At 35.5% G+C, this 12,252-nt stretch overlaps 1 protein-coding gene across 4 annotated transcripts in view; it reads right to left on the reverse strand.

Annotated features, from left to right (window-relative positions):
- LOC108027471 (unextended protein) overlaps window positions 1-12,252 on the reverse strand; it is a 124,919-nt gene that overhangs the window by 73,179 nt on the left and 39,488 nt on the right. For all 4 annotated transcript variants that reach the window (XM_050889765.1, XM_050889766.1, XM_050889764.1 and 1 more), the window contains exons 3-4: window positions 8,580-8,768; window positions 8,310-8,525 (exon numbers count right to left, since the gene is read on the reverse strand). In XM_050889765.1, coding sequence (XP_050745722.1) covers window positions 8,310-8,525; window positions 8,580-8,768 — 405 coding nt within the window. The remainder of the gene's footprint in view (window positions 1-8,309; window positions 8,526-8,579; window positions 8,769-12,252) is intronic.

Raw genomic sequence — 12,252 nt, forward strand, 5'->3', positions numbered from 1 at the left:
GAATTAAAACAGCAAAGATATCACTTTTCCATATTATTTTCCCACCAATTTTCCGATTGTTCCTATGACAGCTATATGATATAGTTATCCGATTTTGATTAAATTTAATTCGAAATTCAGAACTAATTTAAAAATATTATTGCAAAGCGTAGGAGGTTTTATATTAAGAAACACCAAAGATATTATTTACAAAAATTTTTGTTCTTTCTATTATTCCTATGGGATCTATAACATATAGTAATCCGATCCGGCTGGTTCCGACAAATATACTACCTGAAAAAAAGGCCGTGCAAGAGAGATGAAGACATTTTTTGTTCTTTTTTTTATTAGGTTTCAGAGGTTTGCAGACGCTTGCTATTTCTGTCGATAAGACAGAATATGTTTGTATCTATAAAACTGTAATAAGCTAGTCTGTAGTGTCGATAAATAAACAAGAAAGGAAGTTAATTTTGCATACCCTTGCAGTTATAAGAAATAATCAACTGTATTAACACCATGTGAAATTTTTAAGGATTGTTGCTGACTTCAGTGATATTGAAAAAAAAAATATTTCATTCTTTTTCCAGACCATTTTTTTGTACAGCTTTATGTTAGAGTAGTCCGAATTTTATTATTAAATTGAATTCGAAAGTCTTAAAAATATAAAAAATTATATTCCCAATATTTCAGAATAATATGTCAAAAAGCCCCAAAGCTATAATTCGTTTTATATTATTTACCACCAATTATCCGATCGTTCCTATGACAGCTATATGATATAGTCGTCCGACTTTAATTAAATTCAATTTGAAATTCAGAACTATTTAAAAACGTTATTTTCAAGCTTATAAAGTTATATGTTAAAAAACACCAAAAATATATTGTCATAAAAAATTTGAACTTTAGCCTAATCTATTGTTACATTTTTTTTTTTTCATATTTTCGACTAATTTTCCGGCCATCCCTATGGCAGCTATATGATAAAGTCATCCGATTTTGATAAAATTTAATTCGAAATTCAGAACTAATTAAAAAATGTTATTTCCCGTCTTAGAAGGTTATATGTTAAAAAACTCCGAAGATATAATTTTTTTTTAATTTTTTCCCCGATAGTTCCTATGGGAGCTATAAGATATAGTTGTCCGATCCGGCTGGTTCCGACTTATATACTACCTGCAATAGAAAGAAGACTTTTGGAAAAGTTTCAGCCCGATAGCTTTAAAACTGAGAGACTAGTTTGCGTAGAAACGGACGGACATGGCTAGATCGACTCGTCTAGTGACGCTGATCAAGAATATATATACTTTATGGGGTCGGTAACTTCTCCATTCACTGCGTTGCAAACTTCTGACTGAAATTATTATACCCTCTGCAATGGTATGAAAAGGATGATTTCAACTATTATAAGCTGTACAAGGTACGCCTTTTACAACAGATTCGCAAAGAAAATTTTGGGTAACTTCCCGAGGAAGAACACTTCCGAATTTCATAAAAAATTTGAAACAATATTTAAACAATATAAGGCAGTTAAGCTTTACAAATGGGGACTGAACATTTTTACGCGTGGTAGACATTTTTGACCGAATCTTTAATTTTTTTATTTGTTTATCTCATTATATGTTTTTCCTACTGGACGGATTCTTTTATTATATCACTCCATCAGAAGGGGTCGAAAGTGCATATCCAGAACTAAAGAGGGATCTCTATAATTGCGTACTTTGCCTTCCTCTCTGATATTAACGTGTCAATATGGCTTAATTCAGCAAAGAACGACCACCACTAACCTGCTCGTATTGACATCTTTTGTAGTAGATGGATTTATTAAAAAACGGGAAGACGTTATAAGTAAAGATTTTAGCAAATCCTTTGATTCTGTAAACTCTCTGCTTATATTCAAACTATATCAGCTAGTACTTCAAAATAACCTGTTAGCTTTGATTTTAAGTTATTTTAATAGTAGGTCTCAGTAAGTTATATTTAAAAACGTTTTTTCCAAGATAATCTACGTGACACCTGAAATGCTTCAGGATATTCACATAAGCCGTTAGTGGTTTATTCTGTTTAAAATAATATTTCCTCTACAGTAGCTCACTGTCGCGTACTAATGTATCCTGATGATATGAGGCTTTGTTTATTATATAATAATATATAATCTGGTTTCTGATTGCAGTCAGATTTTAATAGATGCCAGGAATGGTGTCAGGACAATCTTTTGAATTCAAACTATCTTAATGAGTTATTCTCTTGAGAACATGTCTCTGACCAAAATATATTCAGCTAACGATTTAGGGGTTCTCCCATTCAACAAATTTAACTGCCACATAACCTTTTTTTTTAAAAGATATAAGTATGAGAATCGTTACTCTAAAGAATTTGATGATCAATACACGACCAAATTATTATGAGCACAGTGGGAATGCACCAGGCTTTTGAAAAGTCGGTTATGCGCGAAATGAATAGGGAAAAAACTGTACCTGTAAAGTGGAATTCATTCGTTCGTACAAAGTCTTCCCATTCCAAAAGGAATTACTTAAATTATAAAGAGTTCTCCTTTAAGTGGATCTTAAACCTAATGCCAGGTATCTAAAATGATCAAGACTTATAATTGTAAGAAATTAAAAACATGGGGATAGCCTAAAGAATTTATTTCGCGTTTTCATGACATTCATTTGATGCCTTATTAACGCGTCGGCAATTAGGTTCTCCTTGACGGGCAGCAGTTTCATCAATTTGCGCTTTCCACTTTCTCTTGGGAAAGTACTGCACTATTATTGGTAAATATGAAGCCTCATTAGTCTCATTTTTCAATTGCACGCCTCATTTGAACCCTTGTTATCCACATCCCATATGGGATTGTTAAAGGGGATAACGATTTTTGGATTATACCATATTTTAGAAGGTTATTATATCATTATTGACGAAATCATGGGGGTACCATGTGGTATGGATATAACTTGTGAGCCCTGATGGTGACTACCACTTCAAAGACATTTGTCCTATCATTTAGCATCTTTAAGAATGTTTTTTTTACCAATGGGGGTGCAACTGAGCAGTCCACATTAGTGAACTTGGCATAAAAACACCTCAAAAATTAAACTTTTTCAACTTCTGGGCCACATTGAACTGACCAGAAGATAAACAAAGAGTCAGCCCTGTCTGATTTAACAAATTGTGGCCAACATTCTCATCAAAATGGCGATCAGTCTGGTAGTATAAAGAACGTAGTTTTTTAGAGGGAATAAGGAAACATATCACATTTATGCTATCACTGTGAACGGCAGTGCAAGTAGTGACGAAGCCTACGAGAAGAGTGTGCTTAAAACTTGCGTTAAAGAAGTTTTTGTTTGCTGTAGGTGCGAAGTCACTAGATTTTTACCTCCATTATGAGTAGATTGAAAAAAAGTTATTCTATCGAACGGACACCTCTCAAAACTTCGTGGGGTCGGCTAAAATTCTTGGAATTGGACGATAAAAACTTCATTTCTATCCCAGAAACTCTTGGTTTGATTTTCCCTTAAAAATTTAATGTCGTCGGAATGGTACCCGCGAATGGCATCATCATCGATTTCCTCTGCTGCTCTGGCGGCAGTGCGGTCATGCAGCTGAGCGCCCATTCCTGCAGTTTTCGCGACGTGCTAAATTTTGATGCTTTTTCGTACCACATGACCGCTCAGACGTAGGTCTCCTATTATGGTAAGCTTGCACATTCGGCTGGATGATTCTGCAGAGGGATCCGTGATCTGATCGTCTGTTGCCTTAGGTCTCACTCCTGCTGGAGATTTGGCCCTTTATCAATCGGCTTACGTTACTTGTTCTCACCGCTTTTTCCAAAAGTAGCCGCGAAGGTATATCTCTCGTGATTAGAGTCTACATCTTGTGCTAGGCCTGGCGGCCAGTCTTTTGTCTTGGATGCCTTTGCTGTGGGGTTTCGTTAGAAGTCCTGAAATGAATACTCGCAATGAATCGCAGTGGAATTTCTTACGCAGCATTTTTGCCAATCCTTGAATCAAAGGAAATTTTTACCTTATTCAGGCAACGGTGACTGATTCTTGGACACCCAAAAACTCCGGGAGGCATTTGATGGCACACAGACAAATGTCCGCATAAGCAGACCCCAGGAAAGAATCTCGAAAAAAACAAAGAGTAAATCAATCTGCAGCAGGTTTTTATTACGCGCAGACAGAACGACAAAAACAAACTGAAAAATTGAGAAATATTTGTGTTGTTGCATAAAATCTATTTTAATCGCTTTTTATTAGCTTATTTATGGCTGTATAAAATTAAAATTTGTATTCCTCAACAACAGTTCACTACTGTTGGCAAAAAGTAAGGTGTATTTGTTTGTAAAGCGAACTTTTTTTTAATCTCTGAATCAATTTCAAAGTTATTCCCTCCCAACGTTTTTTCAATTCCTCGAAACAGGCCAAATAGTTTTCGATACAGCCATGAGCGCCTTCGTCGATTCCGCTTTTATCTCTTCAATCGACTCGAAACGCGTACCCCGTAGTGGTCTCTTGAGTTTTGGGAATAGCCAGAAATCACACGGAGCCAAATCAGGAGAATACGGTGATTGCGGAACGATATACGTCGAATTCTTGGCGAAATGGTCACGAAGAACAATTGCAGTGTACGACGGTGCATTATCATGACGCAAAAACCAAGAGTTGTTGGCCTATAATTCTGGTCTTTTTCGACGAATTGCTTCACGTAAACGACGCATAATGCTCAAATAATATTCCTTATTAACTGTTTGGCCAGGTGGAAGGAATTCATGCACCACACCACGAAAATTGAAATAAACTGTCATCTTAACCTTTATTTTTTAACGACTTTGACGTGCCCTTTTCGGTCTGGCCTCGCCTTTAGCACGATATTCGCATGATTGGTCTTTTGTTTCAGAGTCATAACATAAATCCAAGTCTCATCGCCCAAGATTATGCATTTGAGCTTATTCTGATAGACAGGAAGCATTGTTTCACACACATCAACGCGATGACTTTTTTGCATGAAATTGAGCGCTTTCGGTACAAAACGACACTTTACTTTTCGTAGGACCAAATGGTCTTTCAAAATGGTTTATACAGATCCTTCTGATATTCCGACCATATCGGTTAGGTCTCTAACAGTCAACGTGTTGGTCATCTGTTGACGTTGATGGTCGCCCGGAGCGCACCAAGTGATCAACACGTTCCCGACCCTCTTTGAAGTCTTTGTACCACTTATAAACATTTTTCTGGGACATGGTATAATCACCAAAGGGCTTTCGCAACATCCTCAACGTTTCCGCAGCCGAAATTTCATTCCGCAAACAAAATTTGATGGCACTTCTCTGCTCAATTAAATCAGACATTGTAAAAATCGAAAGAGAAAAATAACTAGTCCGCCATCTTAAGCCGGGAATTTAAAATTAAAAATGCACCCTTTCCCCACAGTAGTATAACAATCATTATACAAAATCGATTGACTGAATTATTTTATTTTTTATTTATTATATTATTATAAATTTATTTGTATACTTCCACGAATTATTTATAAGAATGGGAACTTTCACGGAACACTTTCATGTTTTTATTAAAAACAAAAAAGGAAGTTAACTTCAGCAAGCGGAAGTTTTAATATCCTTGCACTTATAAGAAAAAATCAACATTAGCTTTGCTAGCTTTAGTGATATTGAAAAAAAATTACTTCATTATTTCTCTGGCCGACTCGTCTAGACACGCTGATCAAGATTATATATACTTTATGGGGTCGGAAATGTTTCCTTCACTGCGTTGCAAACTTCTGACTGAAATTATTATACCCTCTGCATGGGTATAAAAAAAATTTTCCGATTATTCCAATGGAAGTATAGCTCCCGACTTCCTGCAAAAGAAAGAAGAATTTTCAGCCCGATACCATTAAAACTGACATAGAAGAACGGACGCACAGACGGATGTGATGCTGATCGAGTATAAAAACACGCTTCCTTTTTAAATAGTGATGTAGATCCAAATAGTTTTTAACTAAAGAATGAGGGAGCTCTGCCGATGCCGACAGCAACCATACCGTCTGGGTTTGTTTAATTATATGCAAGTTTTTCAATCCGTCGGTGCCGATATTCCCATTAGGCTAACTTAATTATTTAGAATGTGGAGCAGATCTGCCATAATAAAAAAGTTTACTTAGATTATTACGTTAATTTCAGAGGAGAGATTGCTCAATCGCCAAGTAAAATCAGAAAAGAATACAAAAGTAAAGAAAGTATACCGGACTTTAAATCTTTTTTACTGCGTTGCAAATTTCTGACTGAAATCAATATACTTTCTGCTAGAGTATAAAAAAAATCAAAGTTTTTTAATTTAATATAATAAGACGTGAAGATTAAGACGACTCATGCCGGTGCTGAATTCTACCTTTTTTTTATCTTCTTACTGTCTGACTCCGCCTGTAAAATTCGACGCTATTATTTTAAGTCCTCCTTAAGTCTATATGCGCCGATTGCATATTCGCTGCAGGTAAGAGGGCCGCAGAACAAAAAATCACCAAACGTACTCCATTTATGAAAAGAATGCTGTCCAGGCCATGGAACAAATCCAACAGGGCTCCCCCCAAGCTTCTCAAACTCCAACAGAAGGTTTCCAAATTTCCACGCCTAATGGCTGTCGGCTTCCTCCCGACGACACAGAGGTTTTCCCGGGCGATTATCTTCGCTGGCCGACTTTCCGGAACCTTTTTACGGCGATATATATAAACAATCCAAGTCCTACGGCCGTCAATTATTATTTCACTTAAATTCGAAAACAAGTAGCGAGCGCAGTCTATACCACTCTCCCTTAATGGCTTTCCCTCAGACTGAACAAATTTAACTAAATGTTTCGAAAACAATCGATTGCAGGTTAACGGCCTCCTGAAAACTATATTAAATGTAGAATCTATAGCTCAGGAGTCTGGAGCTGCCCTAAAATAACTTCAACGCACTTTTTAAGGTTGTTTAACTTTCTTATAATTTTCCGGTATTTTTATTGAGAATTGGGACCCTATCGTCGAATGAACTCTCTCTTTATGGGACCAATCCATCCAGAATAAACCAAAATTCCAAGGTGGCTTACGCTTGATTTCTTTTTGTCCGAGCGCAATCGAACACTGGAGGCCATCACAAAGACACAAATCTAGTCGCAGAATTTCCAAATAAGCACAAGGAAAGTTTCGATACCCAAATCGATGTTCTATGAAGAACCACCGTATTCGTGTATGTCCCTGCTTTTTAAAAATCACGGTAGCTGATCGCCGAGGCAATGTTCAAAAGAAGCAGTTGTGCTCTAATTTTTTTGCAAGCAGTCATCAATTCCCGGATTGTACAACCGCTCACAACTGCCTTAATAGCCAAGATCGGCATCACACATTGCTGCAAGTGGTTCTTGTACTCCGCCGATTGCAGAGAGTATATTGATTTCAGTCAGAAGCAAAGCAGTGAAGGCGACGTTTCCGACCACAAAAAGTATATATATTCTTGATCAGCATCACTAGAGGAGTCGATCTAGCGATGTCCGTCCGAATTTCAAACTAAATTTTATCAAAATCGGACAACTGTATTATATAGCTGCCAAAGAAACGATCGGAAAATGTCTGTGAAAATAATATGAAACAAATTATAATTAATTTCTTACATTTTTAAAAATTTTGAATGCAATTTAATAGAAATTGGACGTCTCTAATATATAGCTGAAAAAGAAACGTTCAGAGAAATTATGAAATATTTTTTGTATATTGCTGAAGCTTGCAACAATCCTTTGTGAAAGACAAACGAAATAAAATTTTCATTTTGAAAATTCCCTTAAAAGTTCTTTTAAGTTTAGGTGTCAGATGATAATGAAGAAAAATTGGCCGACCTTAGCAAAACATAAAGCTGTTCGTTGCAATCGACTGAAATAAACATGGAGCTTATTGGCACTAATACAATATGGTCGGTGTCGAATAGGTATTTTGATAATAAAAAAAATACAATTATATTTCAGCAGAATTTTTAATTCATTTTTTATTAAAATTTGGGACAAGACAGACCTAGCGTTGTGAGCGATTGTGGCCTTTGGCAAGACTTTCTCCAAAATAAGGGTATTAGGAATCATCATCTAAAATACTAGGTTAGACAGCTCGATCGACTCGGCTCATCAAGAGTATATATAATACAATTAATGGAATAGTTGTCTTCTATGTCTTACATTGTTTTTTTTAGAAATACTGTTTAAGGGGAATAAAAACAGGAAACAAAAACCGCTCAGCGGTAGCTTTTAAAGTTGACAAGTATAGGTACATAAATAATTAACTTATATTTATCGCAAATCAAAACTTACCTGTGGAGTAATTTCACCAAAGAGCACGATGGCCAATGTGGAAAATATAACAGCAAACAGGCCCGAAGTTAAACCATCCAGCAGAATGGTAAAGGTTGAGTTAACCAACACATTACCCAAGAGAATACTGCACAATAAATAATTACCTTGATCTCGAACAGGTGCTATTTTTGACGCATATTTTTTTTCTCTTTCCGTGCCTGTGTTCCGCAGTATCTATATTAAGTAGTAGGATTAATTAAGGACTTTTATTAAATTAATTTATATCACCTTTAATTCTGTGCGGTCCATTGACATTAAACCCAAATTGAGCCCAGAGAACAATGCCGAGAAACATAAGCAAGTTACAATGATAATTATGGCCAGCCACACTGGTAGTAATGGTTCATGTGTTTTTATTTTTAAACAGTCGGAATTTCCCTGATGCTCCAAAGGTGTCGTAGTTGCAGCTTTGCTTTTCTAAAATTATAAAATGCAAAATATTGTTGACCGTAAGAGGTAAACTTAAAAAAATGCAATGCTTGGTATTGTCTACGGTTATAATCAACGAATTTTAGTGAAATTATCCTTAATGTGCTTAACAATCTTAAGAATTTGCTTCAAGAAATATCCTTGGGGTCGAAAAAAGACCATTTTTGCATTATTAGCATTATAACGCCATTTAGATATCTGATGTGATAGTCCGCTAGAAAGAGGTAATACACTGTTGAAAGGTATTCCTATTGTCTGTCAATTTGTATACTTATTATGTGTTAATTACTTTACTTAGTTCATTAGTTTAAGTGAAATTGCTTCAAAATAATCAAACAAAAATGGAACGTTTTATCCAGGAAGAAGAGTAATTTCCTTTTTCTTTTATTTTGTTCGCCTCGACCTAACCTGTAAACTTTTTTAATATTGATTCATTTTTAAAGATTTGTTGATCATTTTTAAGTTAAAACTTGGATGTGTGCTTGCCAGTTTGTTTGCCTTCCGGTTAATATTTTGTTTACGGATCCTGGAAACATTTTTACGTGTTAAGCACTCCACCAAATCTTTTGTTCTACCACTTTGTGACAAACCCTAAAGATAAGTTTTAAGCCCCAACAGTTTCTTTACTAATAAAGATAAACCCACACGATATATGTCGTTTAATATGTACCTTAAAATGTTAATCATAGATATACACAAAAAAATATTTAAAAAATTTTATTCTGGCAGTTCTTTCAATACCATCTCAACGGGATATATAAGAAAAACAGAGGGTAACAGAGTCCAGAAAAAAGTGAAGTGGTTCCACATTTTAACTTACATTCCAAAGGGTTCCAAGGTGCTCCAATCAGCTAAACAATTAAAGTTAAGAAACAAATACTACAGATGGTAAAGAGTAAAGCGAGTTATAAATGTAAACTTCGGGACCCAAAATATATTTTTTTTAGTTATATTTTGGCTTGTATTTAGCAAACGAACAATAGTAAGTCATTCAGTCAGTCGTGATTTACAGTGTGCCCAATACTTGACACTTGACACGAAAAATTACTCTTGAAATTCAAAATTTTTCACCTGAAAAAATACGAAAAATCATTTCCTAATGAAAATAAGAGGGCATGTGTTTAAATGAATAGATTTTACTAGTATATTTGAATTTTTAACTTTTAAAACCTTTGCACGATTTTTATTGGCAAAAAAACATCTCATTTTACGATGCTTTCGGCTTTTCTAGGTTAACACTCTTGAAAAAAGTACGTACTTAGATCAAGACACAACATTTTTAACTGTCTCTCTTTTTTTTTAAATCTCAAACAGAATGCCTTATTATTCTTTTGTTTTTTGTGTCGGCGGGCGCTTCTGATTATATTGCCTTTCTAAAACGAAATAAAATCAACTATATCGTATACTTTATACTCTTAGAGTATATTTCCTAAAATACACATAAATTTAATCAAAAAAACACAATTTTTAAAAATGATAATTTTAAAACGTTTTAAATATGGAAGTTAAAGTATTATTACATTGTAATAATAATGAATTTTACTATGATCACATAATTTACTCTTATTAAACAGTATTAGTCGTTTATTTCAAAATACAATTATGCTCCTAAAACATGAAGTGTCTGCTGTCATGTCCACTGGTGATTCACGTGAAACTCGATTTTCAGAATTGAAGGGTCAGGTCAAGCTCAACTGCTTTTTTTTTCTCGATTTTCCGGGTGTTGTTCTATGAATTCCGAATAAGCAATATACAGCAGATTAAATTTAAAACTCGATAAATTTAAAACTCGATTAAATTTGAATGTTATTTGTTAAGGCTATATATTTAATTTATAAAATCCATGTTTCGAGGAAAACGCGAATTTAGTTTAGACAAGTGGTTTTTGGAGGCGAGAATTAAAACTACAAGAAACACAAATTGCTTATCCTTGGTAATTTATTTTTTAAAAAGAGAGAGAAAGATGGAAAAGCAACGCAAACAATTTAAACTCTATCATGTAGTATGGGTTTTTCTAGCCGCTATGACGCCATGACATTTTTCACAATTAGAACTGTTTGGACCCTATTAAGGAGATTCATAGGATTTAAAGTTAAAAAACAAGCCTACCGATTGTATTATTTTTTGTTGTAAAAGTGCACAATATTATATTTTTAATGAAACAAATTTTATGTTTTAAATAGGTTTTGACGAATTATATCACCTTTTAAACGCTTTATCGTTTGTGTTTTCACATAGCTCAGTGAGAAAGCAGAAAATTCATGTTTTCGCAGTGAATTTATTGTCTCTTGTCTGTCTCTTGCGCTGTCTCAGATGGCCCCACTGGGTTTCTAGTCAGCGCTTCACTTCGCTTTATCGCCTAGTGTAAACGAACGTTCCACCCTAGCCTCACCCTTTTGCTTACTATCCGTGGCGTTTCCGCGTGACTCGATCTGTCTTGCGTTGCTGCCGTGATGTCATGGTTGGCTTGCTACAGACGATGTCCTAGACACTGCTCCTGGTTGTGCTGGCTTCGCGGCTGGACGTAGGGTGGCTTCTGGTACTTAGTGTTTCGATACTCTAATCCGGAGCTTCACGAGTGGAAACCGTAGAGCTCTTCTGGACTACTCCACTCGAGACCGTAGCCATCGATCGCTCTCCCTTCTGGCTTGGGCTTTCCTGGATTTCTCCACTTGAGACCTTACAGAGTCGACCTCTCTTTTTCTGGCTTATTGCGCTAGGACCGGCTTACGCCGGGGCACGCCGAAGTAGTGGTTGGGGCGAGGTAAGATAGCGTGTATAAAGATATGGTCCGTAAGGAACATTTAGCGTTTTAAACGTTAGATGGGCGTGCCACTCAACTGAAGAATCGCGTACTATTTAATGATAGTGTAGGGCATGTTTCCCTGTTTAAAGTAAAGTTTTTGTGTATACATCGTACTGATATATATATTTGGATCATTGCTTTTTGAGCTTTTTTAGCATTGCACTTTTTATCAATTTAAACTAATTATGCACTAGTTTTAGTAATATCACTCATCTAGTTAGTTTATAACTATTTTTGTTTTCTTTTGGCGTCTTTCTTCTAAATTCAAAATTTTTTATGGTCTTCATTCTATAATCAGTTTAGGAGAGCTATCTTTGCCCTCTCCGATATTGCAATTCCACTCACCAGTTTGTGTGTGTATATGCCTGATTTACCTTTTCGCAGTGGATATCAGTGGATGTTTGAGGATAGTTGCGCAAAACAGGATAACTGAGATCGAATTTTTAGATATTCTAGGGCTTTGCGTAGAAGATACTTAGCTCGTCATAATAGGTCAAAGAAAAGTATGAATTCTTGGAAAATTGAAAAGTGTGGTGGGCAGTATGCAGCAGCTAGATTTAGGAAATCTGTGTGGGTATTGGCAAATAATGACAACCCATAGTGCCTAATACTTTCAATGATCATGTTGCCAGTACCTCCATGAGTCTTGCCATCGTAAATGTTTGT

The sequence above is a fragment of the Drosophila biarmipes genome, unplaced genomic scaffold (genome assembly GCF_025231255.1).
Source record: "Drosophila biarmipes strain raj3 unplaced genomic scaffold, RU_DBia_V1.1 ptg000007l, whole genome shotgun sequence".
Taxonomy (NCBI): domain Eukaryota; kingdom Metazoa; phylum Arthropoda; class Insecta; order Diptera; family Drosophilidae; genus Drosophila; species Drosophila biarmipes.